The 25,826-nt window shown below is 37.5% G+C and overlaps 1 protein-coding gene across 6 annotated transcripts in view; it reads left to right on the top strand.

The window, feature by feature from the left end:
* Window positions 1-25,826, top strand: part of arfip1 (ADP ribosylation factor interacting protein 1) — a 73,972-nt gene that overhangs the window by 16,844 nt on the left and 31,302 nt on the right. For 4 of the 6 annotated variants that reach the window (XM_012961385.3, XM_012961374.3, XM_031899365.1 and 1 more), the window contains 2 exons: window positions 10,599-10,700; window positions 21,864-21,975. In XM_012961385.3, coding sequence (XP_012816839.2) covers window positions 10,599-10,700; window positions 21,864-21,975 — 214 coding nt within the window. 6 annotated transcript variants of the gene reach the window in all.

Below are 25,826 nucleotides of genomic sequence, written 5' to 3'. Positions count from 1 at the left end.
GCTTTTAAGTAACAGTGCTCAAATTACAGAAAGACCCTTTATCCAGAAACCAAGATGTTGGCTTGCATTCCAGATTATACATCCCCATAAGTGATATACTTTACCCTTACGGTAATGGCACGCGAGATGATTTGTCTAGTTCTACACAACACTAGTGTGAATGACATCAAGTCTGTTACATGTTAAGGTTAGTACTGCTACTCCTTTCACTGCTGATATGGGAGAAGCTCCCCTGTAAAACTAGAGCAGGCTTTTATTTTCAGCTGTACATGACTCCATAGCTTATGATTGTTTGGGCAAAGGCTCCTTAAAAGGGCAGTTCCACCCCAATACCAAAACCGGATACAGACTCACTAAGCTGTGCAAACTATAGACCTATCTCAATCATGAACATTGACGTAAAATTCTATCAAAAATTTTTGCGGACCGCATGAATACATTTCTCCCTTCTATAATTGACAGAGACCAAGTGGGTTTTGTCCCCAAACGCCAGGCAACAGACAACATTAGAAGGGCTCTGACCTTTATACACAAAATTAGATCCAAGGCAATCCCAGGGCTATTATTAGCTATTGATTTGAGCAAAGCCTTTGACTCAGTTTCATGGCCCTATCTGCATTATATCCTAGATAAATGGGGATTTAAACAAAAGTTCCAACATGTTATGAAAGCACTGTATAATAATCCCCAAGCTTATGTTAGATGGGGCCCATACAATACAGAGGCTTTTCCACTATCGGGAGGAACGAGGCAAGGCTGCCCTCTATCCCCAATCTTGTTTATATTGGCCTTGGAACCTTTAGCTGCACAAATTCGCAATAACATTAACATAGCGGGCCTAAAAGTAGGCTCTAACCACCACAAAATATGTCTTTTTGCAGATGACATTTTACTAATGATAACTAGACCACTCATCTCATTACCCAATTTAATTAACACGTTTGATAAATATGCGAAAATATCAGGACTTAAGATAAATTATACAAAAACATATGCGATGAATATTAACCTTCCACCCCCACAATTCAAGCTCCTTCAATTAAACTTTGATTTCAAGTGGCAACCAGCATACTTAAAATACTTAGGCATTAAAATAACCCCATAAATACATGATTTATACAGAATTAACTATCCCCCCCGGTGGAAAAATGTGACGGCTACCCTAAAGACCTGGACAAATCAGGATACATCCTGGATTGGCCGGATCCATGCAGTTAAAATGGTAATCTTACCACAAGTGCTGTACTATTTCAGAACCCTACCTATTTTGATACCGGGCTCTGATATCGAAAAATTACAGCAACAGGTAATGAAATACATTTGGAACACTAGACCCCCTAGGGTCTCAAAAGCAACGATGCAAGCACCGAGACAAAAGGGAGGTCTAGGAGTCCCAAACTTTGGTAACTATTATCAAGCGGCCCAAATAGCAACCATCCCTATGTTGTACGCCAATCTGCCTCCAAAGTGGGTGACCATGGAGGAAACACTTATTAGCCCAGCAAAGCTGGCAGCGATTATATGGCTTCCTAATGTACACAGACCTGAAGGTTTAACCCAAATGCTAGAACATACCCTAACTATATGGGACAAGATTAAATATAAAGCAAAACTGTTCTCCCCCCATTACCCAGCTGTCCCGATAGTAGGAAACCCGGAATTCCTCCCAGGACTAGACCAGGGATCTTCCAGGTGGTGGATATATAAGGGTCTCACGGCATTAAGGTATATGTATGGAATCTCCGGTCCCTTGAAGTGCGATAGATTCCAACAACTTTACTCCCCCCCCCCCCCCCCCCCGGAGAACTTTTTAGGTACATACAGGTACAACATTACCTAAAATCCAAATTTAAGGAAGCAAATACACCACCCTCCACGTACCTGGAAACAATATGTACCAAATATCTGTACTCCAAAGGGGTTCTGTCTAAAATATACAACATTTATCTGAAACTAACCTCCCACCTACTTTATCATATGTAAAAGCCTGGGAAAAAGATCTGGGTCATACAATTGATGAAAAGGATTGGCTCAAAATATGGGTTAATACTGCCCTGCTGGAAGCGGGATGCAAAGTTCTCTTACGTTGGTACCTGGTCCCAGCTAGGTTACATAAAATAAACAACCAATACAACTCGCAATGTTTCAGAAACTGTAGAGGGGAAGGAACAGTTTATCACATATGGTGGCAGTGCCCCAGGGTCCAAAGATTCTGGACTAGGGTCCACGAAATGATATTCTCAGTAACAGGAGTTAACCTACCCAAATCCCCAGAACATGCATTATTGGGGAAGAAAATTCCTAATGTAAATAAATATACCTGGAAGCTGATAAATCAAATCTTTATCGCAGCCAAACTAACAATAGCAAGATCGTGGAAATCCCCATTCTTGCCTATTTTACAACTAAAAAATAAGGTTAACTGGATCTACGTCAATGAAAAATTAACCAGTATCTTAACGGATAAGCAAGAACGGTTCCAAAAAGAATGGGCCCCTTGGGAGCAATACTTTACCTCCTCTACTTGAACCATGCCTTCCCCATATAACTTTTATAAATAATGTACGTTACCTAAGGTATGCAATCCATAAAAAGTCAATTATAAAACCACCCCCCCAATAGGAGGGCAGGGAACCAAAAGGGACAAGGTCAAACTAGATAACGACCTAAGAGTCCCAGGGATAGGTCACGAGGGAAGCAAAATGGAATAATGTTCAGGTTGGACCCGGACCCAAGAGAAAAATGGAGAGGAGCTCCGAGAGACACCCCACCCGGCATGGTTTAGTTAGAGTTTAACTAGAGTTTAACTACTGTTTCTAATATGTATGTATGTATATTTCTCTTGTATCTACCCACTATCCCCTCGCAAGTCAGGACTCTGGAAAAACAAGACCCTGACTTGCACGTCCCTCCTCACCTAGACAGCAACCTCTCCTGCCTACCCCTAGCCAGCGGTCCCTTCTCTTGCCCCCCCCCCCCCGCTGGTTGTCATAACTGTGGGGGAACGACTCCTTCCCCATTGGCTTGGCCTGCCTAGGGATATATTTATATAATATATATATATATATATATATATATATAATATTATATATATATATATATATATATATATATATATATATATATATATATATATATATATATATATATATATATATATATACACAAAGGATGGCACACCGCTACATAACATACCTCAGGTGCTCGGTAAAGGGTTCCAATAGTATAAAAAAGACCAGCAACTCCGGGATTTCTTGTGAAAAATCAAAACATATATTCAAAGTAGCATAAACAGCCGACGTAATGTTTCAGTCCCCATCGGGACCTTTCTTTGATATATAGAAATATATATATATATATATATATATATATATATATAGCATGAAATAATCCATGGCCGGCACACCCTTAAAATTCAAAAAAATTTTTTATTGAAAACTCATTGTTTAAAAACCAACGTTTCAGTCCTCATTAGGACCTTTATCAAGGATCCTTGATAAAGGTCCTAATGAGGACCGAAACGTTGGTTTTTAAACAATGAGTTTTCAATAAAATTTTTTTTTGAATTTTAAGGGTGTGCCGGCCATGGATTATTTCATGCTAAATACTCAGATTTTGGCTGTGCACCCCACAGAATACTAAAAGCCTTGGAGTGCAGACACCATCAGGACTGATATATATATATATATATATATATATATATATATATATATATATATATATATATATATATATATATATATATATATATATATATATATATATATATTTCAGTGCAGAAAATGTTGCAATAAGTTTAGCCTCATTCCAAGAACAGTACAGGTGGCAATAGGCCCTTTATTAACATGAAATGATATTTCACAATCTATTCCACACCATAAAGGAGTTTGAATCCAGCTTCATTGGCTGGATTTATGGCTATGACAGATGGGGCAATTTATTGGCTGGGGAAAAATCATCTACTGTTGACCATAAAGTGCCGGAAAATACCTGGCTATTCACATTTGAATTGCCACGTGTAAAGCCGAAAAAGGCACGTTCACACAATTACCTGGGTTTGCTACATGTAAAGTGCTGTGTATGCAGTGATTCCAGAGGGCCTGGTATTTTTGGAAGATTTATCACCCGTGGGATAGAGCATCCAGTCAGGGCCCTTAAAGGAACAGTTCAGTGTAAAAATAACACTGTGTAAAATAGATAGTCTGTGCAAAATAAAATATATTTGTAATATAGTTAGTCAGGCAAAAATGTAATCTATAAATGCTGGAGTGAGCAGATGATAAAGCTCCTGAACTGTTCCTTTAAGAATGGTAATAATACTCAGTGAGTAGAATCGAATAAGTACTAAGTTTTCATTTTTTTTTTCCCCACACAAACATCACTTGAAATATGTGTGTGTGCATCTTAAAGGGAATGTTGGACTTATGCAAATATCATTAAACTATCATTAGTGAGTGACCGTGGGTGCTATTTGATTCTCCATTTGGTGGGTGAAAAGAATTTTCATGTTTGTAAGGTTGAATAGGCAGATATTTTACTGGGGGATTTTGTTTACATTCCTTTTGATCAGCTTGTAGAATAAGAGACTGATGGTCATTCACATGCTAATTTAAGTTAAAATTACTTTTGTTTTTCTGCAGTTTACTAAAGCAGTTTTGAATTTCCCTCAGGATTTTTCAAGTAATGTTAATGATTATAATCTACGGCAACAATAGCAGTAAGTTTTTCAGCATTCCATAATTATTAAAACAATTTCTCAGAATGGCCATCTGTCGGACGATATTGCTCAGGACACAATGTCGTTTTCTGTGGGGGAATTTACTTAAAAAAGTAGCATAGTGTTGTCTCAGAGATAACCAATAAAGGTAAAAAATTTGAAATCAGTTCTCAATTTGATTAAAGCAGCCCCTTGGCTTTTTGAACAAGCCAGGTTAATATCTCCATGAGTAGATATCATTTTGCCATGGATACAGTGGGGCAGTGTTCACATAAACAATATATACCAACATCAATGCTAACTGTAGATTTTAGTATCACTATAGCCTTGGATACTATGCTGGTTCAAGAACTCATCCAGGCCTTTTTTTATAGGCAGAATCTGCCCAGAATTAAGAATCTCACCAACACACTACCATTTAGTGTATAACTTGCAATTATATTATTTCTACCAAAATGCATGACTTAGCACTTGTCCACATTGAACCTCATTTTCCATTTTGCTGCCCAGTTTTGTCAAATCGCTCTGCAAAGTGACAGCATCCTGCATGGAACTTAGTTTTGCACAATTTAGTATCACCAGCAAAAATAGAAACAGTATTTTCTATGCCCACCTCCATTAATAAACAAGTACTCCAAGGTATTCCACTAACAACACTGGCCCAATTAGAAAATGTTCTATTTACCACCACCCCTTGTAATCTATCCTTCAGCCAGTTTTCTATCTAAGTACATTATATGTATATAAACTGCAGATATGCAGTGCATTTTTTGTAGGGTTGTACCTACCTTCTCTTTTTTTATTGCCATAGCTCCAATTTATACTTGCTTTATTGCTTTTGACTGTTAACTGTTGCAAGCATATCGCTTGGGATTACAGTTCTAGTTACTACATTGTAAGCCAAGAGTATTTGGACACCTGTGTGTACGTCATCTTTTCCAGACCAAGGGAATTAATGAGTTGGTCCTCCCTTTGCTGCTGTAACAGCCTCTACTCTTGGGAAGGCTTTCCACTATATACTGGAACATTGTTGGAGGGATTTGCCTCCATTCAGCCACAAGTGCACTTCAAGCACTAATGTTATTGGTCAGACATGAATGTTCCAATTCATCCTACAGATGTTAATTTGGGTTGAGGGCAGAGCTCTGTGCAGGCCAGTTAAATTCTTTCAATGGGACATAACAGCCCATTCTGTATGGGTCTTGCTTTGTGCAAGTGGCATTATTGTGCTAAAACAGGAAAGAGCTTTCCAAAACAATGGAATCATAAGACCTAGTGCAAACCGTGGAAAATAGTCTCAAAAAATTGTTTCTCCTTTACCAAACCATCAGCATTATGCATTTACATAGTGTTCTGGCATCTGCCAAATCCATACTTTTCTATCAGACTGCCAGATGGTGACATGCCGTTTATCAATCCAGAGGATGAGTTGCCACTGCTCCACAGTCCAGTGCTAACAAGTGCTGACACTTGGCAGTCTATGTGGTGATGTTATGCTTCTGGTTACCCATAAAAACTTAATGGTCACTATGAATAGACCTGACTGAAATTTAGAAGTGAGAGTTCCATGTCATTTTAGAAGTGTCCAGATAGTTTTTGCCATATAGTGGGTCTTGATCCAGTAGTCCAGTGCTGTCCAACTTCTGCGGTGCCGAGGGCCGGAATTTCTCTAGCATACATGGTGGAGGGCTGCTAATGGAAGCCAATTTTGACCACTCCCCTTTTTGAAACCACACCCACTTCAAACCACACAAACAGCAAAATCCCAAATGCTTGGTCCTTACTGTGGGGATATCAACCGTCATTCATTTGTGAAAGAATTATGTCATATTAAGATATACCCTTAAATTCCATATGCCTCCTCCTCCCCTGTGGATAGCACAGCAACCCAGCATATAATTACACACCTTAGGGACCATTTAATGGCTATTTCCAACTGCTAACAAACTCCAACAACAAACCCCTGCCAGGATCACCTCCCACAAGCAGCATAGAGCAAGCAGAGTATGGCACAAACAGGCAGCACTCTGCCTGTCCTATGCTGTCTGTGTGTGCCATACTCTGCCTGCCCTACCCTGTCTGTGTGTGCCATACTCTGCCTGCCCTACCCTGCCTGTGTGTACTATACTCTCCCTGCCCTATACTGCCTATGTGTGCCATACTCTGCCTACCCTATGCTCCCTGTGTGTGCCATACACACAGGTAGCATAGTCCAGGCAGTACCTGCAGGTGTGAATAGGTAAACAATGGGGGTGATTACAGCCTGAGCCTGAGGTGTGAACACTGTTTAATGCAGGTATTAAAAGGTGTGAACAACACAGGGGATTACATTTTAAACAATACAGGAGGATTACAGGAGATTACAGCCTGAATCTGAGGTGTGAACCATGCAGGGGGGCAGTTAATCTCAGTACTGATACCATTTAAATCTTACACAAAGGTAAGCCATTAAAGCAGCCAGACAGGTGGGGGGTCGCGCAGATGGACAGCACTGCAGTAGTCTATACTGTCCTATTAATTATCTAGTACTGTACAAAAATGTATTTTATCAAGAGTAAAATGGAAGATGTTTGCTGCAACCCCAATTTTTTACAAATTAAAAATGCCTAAATTTGCCACAATCCGTAATTAGTAATTCATTTTAATCAGATTCCTTTAAACTGAATAAATAGGTGTTTTGCCAGTCGCAGCCAGCAGGTGGCACTGTTAGAATACCTTTCTTCCAATCTGTCATAGGTCACTTGTGCAAAACTACCTTTAGCTTCCATTGTATGGATTTTATTTCCAAAGGAAGACAGATGAAACCTTGGAGAATTAGCTAGTTATGATCAAAGTTTCTTTTAGTCTTTTTCGTTAAATAATTGTACAATAAGCAATATTTTTAGCAGAATTAACTTTTAGCCTGCATGTATGCCAAAGCAAAATATCCTCACCTCTCTCTAGGCATGCACCAAATGTTGTTTCTAATTCCTAATGGTCTGAACATTTTTTGCCAGAATGCAGGCCATAATTTGCATATTAAAATCACATACTAAGAAATATTTAGGATTCATGTGAATACTAAAAATAGTGCTTTGGTTTGGTGTACAGCAGGGATGCCCAACCTTTTATACCTGTGAGCCACATTTTAATTGAAAAAGTGTTGAGGAGCAACACAAGCATTGAAAAAGGTTCCTGAGGTAGAAATAGGTGCTCTAATCGGCTACTTATTAGCCCCTATGTGGACTGGCAGCCTGCAGAGTGCTCTGTTTGGCATTATACTTTGTTTTTATGTAACCAAAACTTGCCCCCTTACCAGAAATTCAAAAATAAGCACCTGCTTTGAGGCCACGGGAGCAACATCCAAGGGGTTGGGGAGCAACATGTTGCTCATGAACCACTGGTTGGGAATCACTGGTGTACAGTATCCTTGTCTTTTGCCAACTGTTCCATGTAGCTGCTTTGTTATTTAATCAGTTCCAGCTGAACTGCGACTCCCTGCATATTCAGAATATAACTTTGGAATTTGTATTTTTAAATTGCTGAAGGCTTTAGGTTTCTGGGAGTTGTAGGTCAGCATCTGGAGGGCATGTAGATTGCCCAACCCCTGCTGTATTTGCATTAATTAATACAATCTGAGCTGTACAACTGTGCCATTAAGGATCAACTGCTTACCATTATTGATGGGCTGAACTCAGTATTTCAGGACAATCCACCCAACAAATTAATTGCAGCTTTGGGTTTATAAAGGTCATAGGCTTTCCTGCTGGTGACATCCACTACCCATTTCCAGGCCCCTCTGGTGATACAAGTGTCATACCCTGTCAACCTCTGCCATTATCAGAGAAGGTGGAAGTGTGTACAGTAAACTGTTTTGGATTGGATGCAGTGCTGTGTGAGAAGCAGGCATCTACTCTGGCTAAGTTTGTTATTTAATAATCCGGTGTGTGCCCAAATGCCTAAGACCATTGAAAAACACATATTTCCGATGATCTTAGGAATCATTTTATGGTTGGGGGTCACCACAACATGAGGAACTGTATTAAAGGGTCGCGGCATTAGGAAGGTTGAGAACCACTGTATTAGAGTATTATGTTTTCAGTTTTAGCCCAGGCAGGCAACCTTGCCTTATGTAACTGCATTATTGGCACTGACTAAATATATCTTTGTTAGCAGCAAAGAATCTGTGTGAATAGTTTTTACTGATTAATAATAGTAGTTAACTTTTAATTAATAGCTACTTCATGTATGAGGTATCTTAAAGAGTAGCCATTTTTGAACTGTCCACTATTCACTAAATTACAAAGATGGCCTTGAAGAATGCAAAAAAAATTGGGGTTTTTTGTTATGGGGCAATAAAAATGTATGTACCCAAAAATTGTATTCACCACTAATACATTTCCAGTTGTGGTTATTAGAACATTCCCCAGAAATATAGGTTTAAATTTTAATGTACGCTTCATGGTCCTTTGTACTGTGGATTGCTAAATGCAATCCTAATGATAAAAAGTGTAGAAAGCAGACAAATCAAAATCATTTTATATTCCTACATGTTTTATTTGCAATGAGCCATTCCTGTGATTACTGTGAGGGCTCCAGACATGTACTATGCACACTATAGCAGTAAAAGTTTTTCATCTCTAGTTTAGATGTTTTAACTCGTCACTAATTGCAAAGCGTTAGATCGTCATCTCTTGGCCTCATGTCAGTCAACTCATAACTTTTCTTCAAAATTGGGTCAGACTGTGACTTAGTCAATCTGATTGTGTTTAAAACTTCTGTCAAGTGGAATTAGCTCCTTTGTTAAAAGCTTTGAAAAGAATCTAGATTTTCAGGGTGTAGATGTGCGATTGCCTATTTATATTGAGACTGGTGTGACCAAATTGTAAAATTAATGGATCGCTGGTCAGTTCAGCCACATGCACAGCAGATTCTAAGATTTGCTTAAGTTGCCAGTCATTAGTCCCTGTCCTAGGGGAGCTTACAATCTAACATTCATATTACATTCACACACTAAGGTCAGTTTTATCTAGAACATGTTACTTTCATCTTGGTCTTTCTCTGATCACAATGCTCTGGACAACATCAGTAACATCATTCTTTTCTCCTCTGTAGATTCCCAGGCCCCCTTATATAAAATAAAGTCCATAATAACTGTATGGTTGCAGTGGGGTGTTCCCTGTTTTTAATGTGGTGCTCAAGACAGACAGAGCAGGATAACCCCTTATAACTCCAGTCTAAATGTGTTCAGAACCTCTGCCCTTTGTGGCTTACAAAGACAGTTCTTACACTACTGACCTCCATTTTAAAATTAAAGCAGGTTCACTATTCCCCTCCTTTGTAACCCCTTCTACCTGATTTTAATTTTTTTCTGATTCTGTGACTGCCCAACTAGCGTGTGTTTGCTCAAGGGGTGATTAATAATAGATCCATATGCAGATTACAGTGCTGTCTCCGTATCACCCACATAACATTGAATTGCTCTAATCTTTGAATTGTAGGTGCAGCTGCATGTCATGCAAAAAAATTGAATTTGTCAGTCCGTGTTTCCTTGCAGAAATCCCCATCACATAGGCGCACCTGCAGTTCCAGGAATTTGCCATTCAAATTAATGGGGAGCAATTTTAAAGTGTTTCTCCCACCCAATGAGCTCTTAATCATCAGAGCACCAGAACAACTGGAAAAGCTACATATGCCATCACCATCAATCTTGAATGTATTTATGTATATTTAGTTCTTGTTCTGTTCTTCATGTCCTTTTTGTAAATGTATTCTTTAAAAATCACAGCTCTAAATATTCAAGTAGCACTTTATATAATATATGTACACACACACACACACACACACACACACACACACGTATGTGCATACACATGTATACTTACATAACATTGTTTTCCAGGTGCTGACAATGGCTCAAGATTCACCAAGAAGTGAAGTGGCTGAAATTCATGTTACCAGCAATGGAGAAGTTGATAACACATCAGAACATAATTTTAATTTGGTAACTATCATTTTGTTTTCTATTGCATTCTACTTTCAAAGCTCTCTACTAAAGCAAGACTTTTGAATTAAAAAAAATACTAAATCTCCCTATTGAATTGTTAAAGAGGACCTGTCACCCAGACATAAAAAGCTGTATAATAAAAGTCCTTTTCAAATTAAACATGAAACCCAAAATATTTTTTTTATTACCACATCCATACCCATTATAAAAGCATTTTAAAATCCCAGCTGTCAATCATATAATGCCTGCCCCACCTCTATGCCTTAGGCATAGGGGTGGGGCAGACAGTTACTTTCACTTTCAATTCAGAACTTCTTAGATGTTGCTGCACTCCTCACATCCCCCTCCCTCCTCACCATCTAATTGTGTAACCAGTGGATGGACATGGGTATCAGGTCCCCCCATACTGGCACAGAAACAAGATTTTGGCAGGATGCAATGCATGCTTTGATAACAGTGTCCACAAAATGGCCCCTGCCTGCTTGCTGCAATTGTGAATTCCAAAGCTGAAGAAAATAAGATTAAAATAATTTATACAGTGTAAGTAAAGTTTATTTTGCTTGCCAAACACAATAGAAAACAATTTGAAATTATTTCTTAAGGTGACAGGTCCGCTTTAAGGGTAGGCATCTTGATTTAGCTTCTTATAGTATTGCAGAAATTAAATACTTTCTTGGTAAAAAATAAAGCAAATGGTTAGTTTTGCTTGGTTTTGGTGAATTAATCCAAGAAAGTACTTCACACGGTACAAAAATGGCATGTTTTCCAGTGTATTAACTAGCTGTGTGGGTAGCAGATTATGAAAATAAAGACTTGTGGTCTATCAGTAAACCTTCAGTTGGTGACTAGTAGATCTCATGGGCTGAGCATTTTCTGCAAGCAATTTCACTACATTACTAGGTTGCTCCCTATATTTCAGATTTTAATTTAAAAAGGATACACTACGCAGTATTTAATTAACTCTTTCCTAATAATGAAGGTATTATTGGTTTACCTTGCTACTCTAACTTTGCTTAAGCAACCAATGTTTGTCATTCAGGCTAAAATGATTCCTTATCATTTCCCTTAGCCCTCCTTTGTTATAATCTAAAAAGTAGCCAGAAGGGGCCGGGGACTATTAGTGGTCATAGTATGGTTATCAACCTGTACTGTAAATGCAATCTCCATAGTGTTGAAGCCACATAGAAGCCACCTTACGGGGAAATCCCAAAAAAGTAGCTGCCATCGCTTCTTTTTCGTCAATTAATATCAAAGCACATAGGTAAGCAATTAAGTTTGTTAGGTAAGTATGTTAGAAATATGCTTGTGAAACGGACTCCTGTATGGATTAATTGAAGCTGGCATTGTTTTAAGCTACGTGATCCTGGATACATCTTGTGCTGTTTGCCAAAACCTTCAAGACAAATCTATATCTGTATACTTCATTGCACTTCAAGAAGAGATTGTTGGGATTATGGAAGTCTACGTTTGTTGTGCTACAAAAATGTTTAATTACCTCATGAAGTTACGAACTTACTGAAGCTCACACTACTTCATATTTGGCCCTTGCAAACAAGTAATCCTGCATAATGGACCTCTGGTTATCTGTAATCCAAAAGAGCTGAGAAGGGAGGAAGTTTATACAGATATCCTTATTTACTAATTCAAAAGCTAAATGGGGAGTTAATAAGTGTGCAAGAGCACAATGTTCTGTCATTGCTTTATAGTACAATGTTCACAAGAGCACAATGTTCTGTCATTGCTTTATAGTAAAACAAACTAAGAAAATATGGATTTTTAAAATACAAACATAGAAAAAATGCATATTTATCATAAGTTCTATTTATTTTTCTCATGTTGGAAATATAGTACTAAGGTGTATACTGCCCCTATAATATTGACATCTGTGAAGTTCTCTTTTGATCTATGATGTCTGATAGGCTCTTATGGTGGCATGAGCTCCAGGTGTTCTTTTGACTTACGTAAACAAAGAGGTATGTACAAGGCTGTTGCCTTTTACGTAGCTTGGTTTTCATACGGGAAACTTTTTCGAACCATTATTTACCACTTTATTTTTTTTAGTCCAGTTTGTGCCAGCTGTTTCCAACATTAAATAATGGTTTATGAAATTTCTCTATATACTGAAGGTTTGTGGCATGTACAACTTGGACCTCTTACTTTAGGTTCTTGGTGAGTCTACAGTTTAACAGTATTGGAAGCCTTTTATATAAAAAATTGGGCTTCATACGCACAAGGGTGTTGCATGTAATTTTGGCAAGTCTGTTCCCCCCCAAAAATAATGTGAATCTTATGGGTCCTTATACACTGTGGCAATAAAATCCAACTAGTATGGTTATAAGACTCTGCAGCATTCTGCATCTTCCTCTGATGGTTTGTTTCTAAAACATATTGGGATGTATTTATTACACATTGGAGACAAGCGTGACTGGTGATGTTGCCTTTAGCAACCAATCAGCAATTAGATTTGACCGGTCAGTTAAGGTGGTCATAAACGTTGCGATCTGTTCATTTAGCGAGGTTGCCAACGAAGTGAATCTTCTCCCGATATGCTCACCTAAGGTGGGCAATATAGGGCTATTTCGATAGTTTGGCCCAAGAGCCAAGCGATCAAATTAAAATTTGAGGACTGTATCAGCTCATTGATTTTCCTCAGTTCCGATGGAATATCAAACCTGCCTGATCAAGATCTGGCCAGATGTCGGTCCACCAGGCCTGTCAGGGTTGCCCATACACATGCAGATAAGCCGTCGAATCAGTCTGAAAGACCTAGATTGCCAACTGAAATCTGCCCATGTATGGCTACCTTTAGAAAACAAAAGCAAAGATATGATTGGTTGCTTTAGACAACATTGCTGATCATGTTTGTCTCCAATGTTAATAAATGTTAAACATGTTAATGTCCATCTACCTGCTGACAGGATTGCAGTCCTACACAAAACAGCTAGCATGCATGAGGCCTTGTTATTGTAATGGATTTTAGTTAGGCAGTACCTCTCCATGTTTTTCCCTGTTAATTATAATGTGAGAGACCGAAAACCACAAATAAGTCTATAAGTACATCTTTATACTGCCAAAAAGCTGGAATTAATGCAATTTATTGTGATCAACTTAGTTACAGTTAATATAGCTTAACTCAAGTGACATTATTACATGTCACATATTTGCTGCTTTTACATTTTATAAGCCTAGAATGCGGTGGAGAATATGTAATACAGGTATGGGATCCGTAATCCAGAAATCCGTTATCCAGGACGGCCATCTTCCATAGACTTCATTATATGCAAATAATTGTAATTTTTAAAACTCCCTTTTCTCTGTAATAATAAAACCGTGCCTTGTACCTAATCTTAACTAAGCTATAAATAGTTATTGAAGGTAAAACAATCTATCTATCAATAGGGTTTATTCAATGTTTAAATGATTTTAGTAGATTTAAGGTATGGAGATCCAAATTACAGAGATATCTCTTATCCAGAAAACCCCAGCCCCCGAGCATTCTGGATAACCGGTTGCATGCCTGTACAAAGAGCATCACTCTTTTTCTTAGCGATATATATGTAACAAATACGTTAATAAAATGGGTTATGTATTAAAGAGGAGTTACAGGGTTTTTTATTTGGCCTTGCGTAACGTTTATGTCTAAACAGCCCAGGTGGGACTGGAACGTGAGACAGAGCGGGACAGTGCAACGCCCACTAATCCGGTCTGAGAGCTGTTGCCTTTCCCATTGTTTCAGACTTTGCGACTCCATATCGCTTAATTAACCACTTATATTTCTGTTACTTGCATAAACAGATTGCCGTCAATCATTTAGAGGGAAAGTGTTAACGGAAAAGCTATCAATCTTTCAAACAGTCGGGTGTTATTTTTTAAATGAAAGCTTTTTATTTTTTATAAGCTATAAGGCGGGGCGGCTGCAAAATAGTAGGCGCAGCAAAGTTGGCAGTGAAGTCAAGGACCTGTCACTTTCAAACATATTGACCCTCAGGCTAGTGCTCCATCCTTCTTAAGTTTATAACAGTCTGACTTTTTTTTGTACTTTTTATTTTTGTGTGCAGTTGTTTTGTGAAGCTTTTTTTAGTGATATTCAACAAGTAAGATTGTGTCAAATGAAGAGACACAGTATAGCATTACTACGTTGCTCATATAAATGTGCTGGTCTTTTTGAAGTAGTAGTTAAAAGCTATTGCAAGTTTAAAATTCCAGCTACTAATGGCATATTCATTGTCTTTGCCCAAACTACCACATCTCCTTATATTATTATTATTATTCTTTATTTACAGTATATAGCTCCAACATGTTCACATCATCTTATGGTCTAGCATTAAGTGCTTACTATTAAGTTCTGTCACTTCTATTAGTGGCAGAAGTTTTTGTACAATGGCTTATTTAGAATTTTGGTGGGGGAGTTTTTGGACTTTTAGGACATGTATGGGATCCCTTATCCATTATAAGCAAATAATTATAATATTTTTAAAATGATTTCCTTTTTCTCTGTAATAATAAAACAGCACCTTATACTTGATACCAGATAAGGTATAATGAGTCCTTATTGGAGGCAAAACAATCCTTTTGAGTTTACTCAATATGTAAATGATTTTTAGCAGACTTAAGTTATGGAGATCCAAATTACGGAAAGATCCCTTATCTGGAAAAACTGCAGGTCCTGAGCATTCTGGATAACAGGTCCCATACCTGTACCATGAAAATAATAAAAAAATGTTAAAATGCTGTACAACAGCTCTTTGACGCTAAAGATATTGTCACCAAAATTTCCCAAACAGCACACATTTCATTTTCTTCCCAGACACTATTGTTTAGTCTTATTGATCTTAAATTAACAAAACACCAATAATTCCAACTATAAAACAGAATTTTCTGTTTCCCATTCCACAAATTAATGGTTTTTCTCACCCCTTTTTTTTTTATTTTAGTTTATTTGCGGGTGGTCTTTTGAGGCTTACTCAACATGGGAGAAACTTACTGACTAGACATATGGAGATGCAAATTGGATAGAGAGTGAATATATCCAGGGCAGAACAAGGGAGCACCGCAGGGGAGATATAAACCTTTCAAAAGTCAACATAGGCACCAAAACCACAGCAACAGCACTCATGTCATGTCCTTCCCGGACTCTATTGTTCAGACTTATTTATTTTACAGCAACAAAACACCAATAATCAACTACAACAAGTCAGAATTTTTAAATTCACATTTCACAAATGTTTGGTGTCTGGCTCATTCATTTTATATTTTTATTTTAGTTTATTATCTTTTGGTGGTCGTTTGAGGATTTCTAAACAAGGGAGAAAGTTAACTTAATGACTAGGCATATAATGATGTAAATTAGATTGAGAGTGAATATATCTAGGGCAGAACAAGGGAGCACCCCAGGGGAGATCTAAGCCTTTCCAAATTTAACAGATGCTTAGAGGAAAGTATAAAATGCAATTGTAGGTAACTGCTTGCATGGTGCATTGGTTAACAGTACTAAGTTAAGAACAAATAAAAACACATTCGGGAACTAGTGTTGTAATCTAATGGCACTTGGGTCATTTTCTCAGTTGGCGTATACACACAAGCAGAGAGAAGCCAATCCACTGCCTCCTGCTCCCTTTATTTGTGTGCACTGCCCAGCATGGGATCAGCCTGTCAGTGCACACACACAGTGTAGATTTTATGACTGGCTTGAATCTATAGCATAAGCATGAATGGAGTGGAAGACACTGATCAGTTATTTTTCTGCTGGCGTATATAAATAAAAGGCCTATTCAGAGAAGACAACCTGTGTGCTACTAGTCTTAATGGTGTGAATTATAAACAACTGTAAACAATTAAATTTTAAGTACTTCTCAAAGTCTTGCCCTATGATGCTATAATAATGGAAACAGTATATCTCTTCGAATTATAAGAGGAATAGTTTTTTGTTGAAAAACTGTCCATTATAATGGCCTCTGTTTTTCACCCAATGAGAAATCAAGCATGCCATACACCAGAGATCCCCTACATTTTTTACCTGTGAGCCATATTTAAAAGTGAAATAAGTTGGGGAAAAACATAGTCATAAAAAAATTATTGGGAGGTGCCAAATATGGGTTGTGATTGGCTATTTGGTTGCCCCAATGTGCACCTGCTCTGAGGCCACTGGGAGCAACATCCAAGGGGTTGGTGAGCAATATTTTGGTTCAAACCACTGGTTAGGGACCACTGCCATATACGATCCACAGGAACAATCATGTGGCATACATGGGGGGAGGCCATACATTATATAACCACCTTTCTAATGTTTCCCTTGTTAAAACGGCACAAACAATTTGAACTAAAGGGATTGAAGAATTCATGTACCAAAAATTGTACAGTTTTATTGCCACATATATGGCCAGCTTTAATCTGGCATTGCTTACGGTACCCTTAAAAGTTGCCCTGTTCTCCGCGCAGTAGCTTGGAGTGTCTTTCATTGGGTATCATATTGATCCCTTACATTGTGTTTCTCACAGTGGTGGTTTCTGTTCATACACGTTTTTATTAACATTGCTCTTCCCCCCCCCCCCCCCCCATACCTAACGTGAAAATTGCTTCCCTGACATGCTAATAAAGGCTTACATTTCTGCAATTTATGTTCTATACAGCTTTGCCCGAAAATTTCAAAAATTGGTATTCTTAGGATAGCAATAACAGCACAAAAATATAGCACAAAATAATCTGCCTGGATTTGCTTCTACTACAGTGAAAGGCAGAAATTAACGTTGCGGCTTCATTAGTGTGCAGTATGTGAACATAGATCTTAGGAGACATTTTATGTAATTTTGTTTCACCCTAGCTTGGTGACCTCTCTTATTCTTCTGGCAAGAGGGAACTTCACGGATGACTAATTGCCATTGCCGTGACTGCTTATTTATAGAAGGAAACCCATTAGTCTCCTTTGTATTTTATTCTTTTAATTGCTGGTCTTAAACTTTCCTGCCTCTACCTCTGCAGGAATAGTGTGGGAAAAGTCACTTTATGACATGGTCATTCTTTTAAGCCCTTCTGCTGTAATAAAGCATACTTGGTGTTAAACAAGTAAATCCCTAAGGACCTAAGGACTTTATTCTACAGTAAGCAGGCACATATGCCCTTGCATGAATGAGATGCCATGTTCTTTCCGGCTGAAAATGATGGCTTTATAGTATTTGGGGGGGAACTCTGCATCATTTCAGTTTGTTGTCACACCTATTAACTGGACAAGTCAGTTTTAAATTTAATTCAAAATACAACCCTGAACTACATTTCATAAACTGAATGGCTTGGGCGTACTTTGTAAAATTAATTTACTAAAGCAGGTGCTGAATTGTGCAAGTGCAGTCCACAATAGAAACCAATCAACCATTAGCTTTGAACAGCCAACTGTAAGATATAAAAGAGAGGGAAAAACATGGAAGATGGCAATTAGATAGTCACCCCCAGTAATTCTAATTGTGTACCTGGGTGGTCCTGTTTATTGAAAACTGCAGCAGCCAAGAGCACTACTGCAGGAGCACCAGGTCCTTCTATCTCATAGACAGGTCTGGACTGGGAGTCAAAATAGGCCCTGGCATTTCAAGTACACAGAGGCCCAAACAGCCCCCCACTAAATAGTGACTGTCTGTGGCATCCTAACAGCATCCCCTCTGGCATTTGCCAGAATCCACAGATTGCCAGCCCAGGCCTGCTCCAAGGGACCCCTTGGGGAAACTTTAAAGGGCACGTTAACCCCAAAAATAATTTTTTGCATATTGAAAGAAAACCTAATTCTAAGCAACTTTCCAATATGAAGTAATTAAAAATTTGCAGAGCTTTAAATGTTATTTATAAATGTAATTGCTATTGAAAGCAGCATTTGCTGAACTCCTGTTTGTTACATTTTAAACAATGTTGCAAAAGTCAGTCTTTTCCAGCAATACAGGTCTGTCAGTCTGCTGGCTTGGGTTACAATATTTCAACAGTGAGAGCCACCAGGGCAGAGAATTGAAAAGGACAGGCAAAAACCGCTTCTAATAGCAATTATATATACAAATAACTCAAAAACCATTACAAACTTGTAATAAATGTATATTGCAAAGCTGCTTAGAATTTTGGTTTATTTTATTAGGCAAAAAATTATATTTTGCATTGCCTTGTACTTTAAAGCAAAAAGCCTTCCCCCCCCCCCCCCCCCACTGCACACACATGGCTCGGGGCAGTTCAGGAATCTTAAAGGCAACATGGCGCTCATTAAGTTGTAACCTATCACGTGCAGTCACTGAAGGAACCCTATAAAATTGTTTCCCACCAGTAAATATACCTTTTTTTTTTTTTTTTTTTTTTTTTAAATAAAATGAAGTAAAGGGCATATTGATTGCCAGTGATAGCACCAGATGAAGTTTACCACCTATATTTGTAATTTAGCCCTAATATCGGCATAATTAATAGAGAGAAAGAGAATTGGGATCAAGAAGAGCATCCCTTTAAATTGTAGGTCTTGTGGGCAGGCTCCTTCGATCCTATTATTATTCTGTAGCTCTTGTTTGTTAATTCGTTGTTAGGACACCTTTTTTTAGGCAATATTGTAACTTACTGGTGCGATATAAATAAATTATTTTAATCAGGAGAGAGATGGGAAGGACAGGCAGAAAGGGAATTTAGCATTTCTGATAACAGAAGTGTTTAGATAATAACTTGAGCAATATCGAGCAAGGGGGCAGAGAGAGGTGAATGGATGAATAAAGAGGCAAATGACAAATCAAAATAAATGGTAAGAGAATTTTGATTGGGGAAGGGGTAGAAAAAGTGGAAAGGAACTGAATAGAGCAACAAACGTTTTAAATGGAAATTAAAGGGGTGTAAAATGGGTTATAAGGGAAGAGGCCAGAGAACCATAAATTTGAAGTTGTTAATGAAAATTATAAAGCACCAAATTATTCCACTGCGCTTTACAATGAACTAATAAGAACAAAAACTGTATGACAGACACAAATAAAACAATTGCAAACAATGGCACAAGCATTAATCAAGACATGCACTGAAAGATCCCTGCCTTTGAAAGCTGAAAATTTGATTGAGAATAGGAGCTGGACATTTCAATGAGATGAAACACTTTTATAAGGGGTTTTACAAAGTGTGAGGCAAATGGGTACATTGTCCTGATTAATAGGATATTATTATCCTTTATATAGAGCAGACATACTGCACCGCACATTACAGAAATTATACACCATTTGCCTTTGTCCCTGTCCCAGTAGAATTGAGAATTGAGATCAAAAAGAGGAGCCAAAGAGTGATAATTTGGTTGAGTTGGGTAACTGTTTTGGCGTATTGAAGCAAATTATGGTTGGTTTGCCTTGGGAATACTTATTCAGATTGCATCCAGTAATAACACTTTTTTTAGTTTGGTTAATATGTTGCTATATTAGTATCAGAATTACATGCTTATTGCAGTTTGCCTTCATAAAAACAACAAATTAGGAAACTAAGCTTGCTCAGCATTTTACAAATAACTCTTAAGTATGATGGGTTAACACCCCAAAAAGCTCCTGCTTTCAGTTTGTGTCCCTTGTTTACTCAAAATATATGTTGGATTTAATACATTTATTACCCACAGAAAATGCAAAAAATCTGCACATTTCTTTGTGGTCATTTTATAACCCATAGCTCTTAATTTTTTCTATTTGGAAGAAAAAAGGAGCCCTATGTCATGTGACAAAAAGAAATTATGAAAAAAAGAGGGTGTCCCACATTTTGTCAAATGTTTTTTACAGCTCTCTATATATCCTTGAGGCCCTTTCTCTTTGCCTTTTTTTTTTTTTTTTTAAGCATATTTTGCTCACTCTTCTACAAACTTTAAAAAAAAAGTAAGCCTCTTATTTTACAATCCCCTAAAATTACTCTAAACAGCCCCCAGAATAACATACCTTTCTTTGTGCATGCAGATTTATTTTATTTCTATGTTACAAACAGCTGGCCAGTATCTCTTTCAATGTCTTCCTTATCTAGTGTGAAGCCCTTCCCCCTTTTGCTTTCTGAGCCTTCCGACTATAAAGATCTCAAGATTTTAATTGGAGCAGAGGCAGTAAGCATGCCAAGTAGGCACCTCTTTGAGGTCTTCATAGTAGCAGGGCTCAAAAAGCAAAAGGGGGCGGGGCTTCATGCTAGACAAGGAAGTCCGTAAAAGAGATGCACTTCAGATGCTTTTAACAGAAAAACAAAAAAAAACCTGTATGCAGGGAGAAAGGTATGTTATTTTTTTTTTTTTTTTTAAAAAGGTTTATTTATTCTTTATGTGGCAGTAGCATGAAAGTGTAAAGCTGTTTCAAGATTCTTTATCCTGTCATTAAAGGTGTTGTTTGCCAACTTTTAATAAAATGTAGAATGTTCTATTTTTTATCAGCAGCTTTAAAGTTGGTCTCCTCTTAGTTTTTTAAATTGTTTGTCTTTCTCTTCTACCTGTTTCCTGCTTTTAAACGGGCCTGGCCCGCTCATCCAGGCAGCCAATCTATTGCTCTGTGAGGCAACTTTTTTTTTGTTGTTGTTGGTGGAGTCTCTCGTATATGCAACCACAAAGGGTGCTGACTATGTTCACACTTTTATGTTTACACTTTGGGGCTGATTTATCAAAGTCCGAATTTCGGACTTTTAAAAGTACATTTAGAAATATTTGTATCAAATACGAAAATTTCTGATGTGCGTTAATTGCGCAAAAAAATCGCATCATGGTCGTAGGAAAATATCATGGTACAATCTGAAAGTTCTGAAATTTTCGTATCTGAATGGTGGTAACGACATGAAAACATCAACTTTGAACCTTCAGTGCATGATTTTGGAAGCCTCCCATAGGACTCAATGGCACTCTGCAACTCTGGCCCAAGGAAAGTCACAATACCGAATCTTGAATGAATTCCGAAACGTTCGTACTTTACGTTATCGCAAAGTATGAAAAAGTTGCGGACATTAACGGAAAAAACGCAGAAAATATGCACAGTTCTAAAACGTAGAAAAAATATGTATTTTTAGCATTTGGACACAATCATAATTTAATGAATAGGCCCCTTTGTGTTTTTTTTTATCTTAGTAAGATGCATTGACTTACTGTGTACCCTCTCCCACTCTCTTAGAGGGCTTCACGTTATTCTCTAATTTCTGTTTGCTTTGTCTTTTTTTTTCCAGAATGACCTAAAGCGTTCAATATCAGCTGGGCTTGGTCTTTCTGAAACTCAGATGACCTCACATGGCATTGATAGCACCACAGAAGGTATCATTGAATCGGGACCCTTTCAAGGTAAAAACCCATGTCATGTTGGTTGGGTTGTTGAGTGGGGCTCATCAGTATTGTCCCACACTGTTCTGACAGTTAAACTACCCTCATTTGTTTTTATCATCCGTGTCAGATAAAGAATGTAGACTGTATGTGAGTATGTTTATTTTGGTGTACCTTTGTATTATTTTATAGTTATTCCTATTTGACTTTTCTTCTGCTAACAAAATATTTAAAAAAAAAAAAAAAAAACTTTTCAGAAACTCAATAAAATTAACATATATTGTATGCATTTGAATATAATTCAGTGGTAGAAATTGTAGAATTTTGGAAGCACACAAAAGCTACCTTTTGCAGTTATGGCATCCAGGTTGTATTGTCCACTGCTACAATCAGGTAAAAAACAGAGATGGACAAACTGCCCCTTCAAATTCTAGTGTATGAAAAACTGCCCCCTCTGTCGTGCTTGGAGCAGTAACAGACAGACTCCTCATGTCACCAATAGGATGCCTACAGAATGGTGCCAGGCAGACCTTTGGCCCATCCGATGACCACAGTGCTGTTACATTGGTCTCTGTGTAGCTGTAAATTGTACATGAAAATTCCCTTAGTATAATTATCTTATATTTGCTGTCTGTGTGCTGTCTGTTTACCTGTGTACAGGTAAAATCTCATATGAAAAATGCATCATAAATATAGAAGGTGTTTTCTGTTTGTGTCTTGCTGTGTATAGAATAACAGTTTTCACAGGGCCTTACAATGGCTAGCTCACAAAGTTACTGCACATAAATAGCGCACTCATGTGCCAGTGAAAATATTTGTCAAGCAAGACAAGTCATGTGAAATAAATCAAGGACTATGAGGCCTAATTATTTATCCACCATCATGCCCCCACATCTTTTCCAGTTCACAAGTTCTTGTTAAAGGCCACTTTGTTTCCTGTGATCTTAAATAAAGAGCTGCTATAAATGAATGAGCTAATGCAAGCTTAGGGGGGAACTGACCAACTTCCAGCCAAGCCATGCATCCTGGTTAGATCCTCTATCATCCCCTAAGCATAACCATAATTGTATCTGAAGTGTATAGAACGTAATGCCATCCTGTTTGTCTCTGCATGGATCCCAGATTGTTCCTTACATCATTTCACACTATTTGTTAACAAGCTAAAACAAACTGCTGATCATTGCTCTTACCAAAAACACATATACCTAAGTGGGTAAAGATTGTTACTTAATTAGAAGCATTTTCCTTGGAATGTAAATGGTTTATTTATCAAGGGCTACATTAATTAATAACTAAGGAATAAAGTTAGATGGTATTAACATGTTAATAAGGAGTGAAAGCAAATAGCATAGCCAGTTAAGTCTTTTTCTAAGTCAATTTCTAAAATAGCTACGCTATTCTCATCATGGTAACCCTTTATGGTGAGCCTATCTATTTTCCTCTGATCATATTTTTATTTACAAGTTTTTTACCTGGTTATTATCATTATTACTTCATTGATTTATTAAGCTTCAACATATTCTGAAGCACTGTACATAAGGGTATATGTTAATTGATATACAGACAAACCAGTACAGTAGATAATATGAATACTGTTTACAAGAACAATCTAAAGGGGTGAGGTATGTGAAACACAAAGTATAAAAATACTTTATACGTTATGCTGGAGAAATATTATCATTGTTTAATGGATTAATTCTACAGTCTAATTCTTCCCCACTGTGGATTTTTATAAGGGAGAGATTTTATGGACTGACACCTATTTTTAAAGGTATAAGGCTGCCACAGTTAAAGGGATGGGTATGTTGCATTGGTTGTTAAAATTGGACCTGTCTTTAGAATGCACACATTCACCACAAATTTACTTCATTTCACTTGTTGCAACTGCTCCTTATTGCCTTGGATTCTAATTCACCCTGTGGTACAATGATTCTGATCAAAAATTGTGAAAAGGCAACCTGAGCTGATGCTTGTTAAACCTTCTTTCGCCCTATTGCCATTTTACAATTTTTGATCTGAATTGTACTACTGCTTTTATCATCATAAACTTATAATTATTAACCCCTTACATGCACTTTATGTGCTCAAGCTTTTTTCAATTTATCACATAGAAAATAAAGCTAAAGAATATTATCAAGTCATACTTTTTTAAAACTGTAAAAAAACGACTGCAAGAGCCTTATGCACATGGGATAAATATCTGACCTTTTTATTTATCCCATTTGCATAATTTACATTATTTACAGCTGTATAATCGTACAATTTCTGGAAAAGCAAGTCCATTTATGTGATGATGTAGAAGGGATTCCCATTAGCCCATAGAAAGCTTAATAGAGTTTTGGAATGTGTCCAGCACAGAGAAGAGAGAGATCCCCATCCTTCCTCCCAATCAAATTAAATTGGATAAAAATGTTGCTGGTTAACAAATTTGAGCAACCTTGTTTGCCCCACCATTCAGTTCTAGGAATTTCTAGGCTGTGTGACTGATAGACTATGATACAGGAAACTCCCTGACAATATGCTGACCATGGTGTCATAGAGAAATGCCCTGATTTCCTGCAAGTAACCATTTGGGGAATTTTTTTCACAATAAGTGGCCAGAAGGCTAGATAATATCAGAATAATACAGAAGGAAGCAATTATTTAAAACAAATGCAAGAAAAGCTCTTAAAAATCATTATTAATCATTATTGACCATTATTGACCAGTTATTTTAAATTAACATTTTTTGTAGGAAAAAAAGTAGGTTATGAAACATGACGCTTTTGCTATCTACATGTAGTACTGTACATAAAGGCAGTGAACTATACAAATGGACCTTGATAGGAATAGCACCAATGTGCTAAATCCAGTCTGGATTTAGCTACAGTCAGTGAGCCTTGTTCTAAAGGTTCCAAAATACAGTAAATACATTTCAAATACAGTAAATATGTCTATGCCAGGGGAGGCTAAACTTAACCAGTTACCAGTGACTGTCTGTAACTGATCTTACAGATCCAGTAAGTATCCTTTGTTTTATTTACCTCCAACACTTTTGATAATGCGGTGAGTTTTTGTAAGAGATAACATGAGGGTTATATTTTATGTTTCTGTATGAACATGGTTTTTTATGGTCCCACCCATGTAAAGAGAGCAATTCTTTTACAGTAATTACAGCTGAATTTTATGTGGCTCCATCCAATGGCATGTTGGTACATATAATCTTTGACATTTTGTGATTTAGAATGTGTGGCAGCTCCCTAGCTCTGTCTGGGTGGGTAGATTGAGGAATTGTTAATGTCAAAGTAGGGATTATCTCACTGTCGAGACAACAATGAAGACCAAGCTTAGAGTTATGCTTTTGAATAAGCATATTTTTTAATCACCTCGTCTCATAGTGAACGCTAACAAAATAAATAGACACCCATTCTCAACTCTTTCTAGGCCAGAAACCAAAATAGAAAGATCCTGTAACTTCAACATTTTCCATAAAATTGTATTCAGTACATTTGTATTAAAAAATACAAACAGAATCCATACTACTGTATGTACCATGGGGTTAACGTTTGCCTCTTGGTCCTGGGGGCTATACCCTGGTCTCGGTGGCTTCTAGACTGTTACTGTCTGTAACAGGTTGTCTTTTTTTACAAACTGTGGCTTAGAATGTGAGGATGGTTGGGCAGTAAGATCAGCCTACTGACCTTTACATTGACATTTACATTGACCTTACATTGTGCATGTAAGAGAAGACCAGGCTAAGATATATTACCGGATTTTTTACTAGTGATGAGCACATTTTTTGCCAGGCATGGATTTGCAGTGAATTTCATCAATCACCATTGCCAAATTGTTTTGCGAAACTTCAGCTGAAATTTCGGTGTGTAAAAAAAAAA

Source organism: Xenopus tropicalis, chromosome 1 (genome assembly GCF_000004195.4).
Source record: "Xenopus tropicalis strain Nigerian chromosome 1, UCB_Xtro_10.0, whole genome shotgun sequence".
Classification (NCBI taxonomy): domain Eukaryota; kingdom Metazoa; phylum Chordata; class Amphibia; order Anura; family Pipidae; genus Xenopus; species Xenopus tropicalis.
The sequence above is the reverse complement of the archived record's forward strand: the minus strand, read 5'-3'. Positions and strand labels throughout refer to the sequence as shown.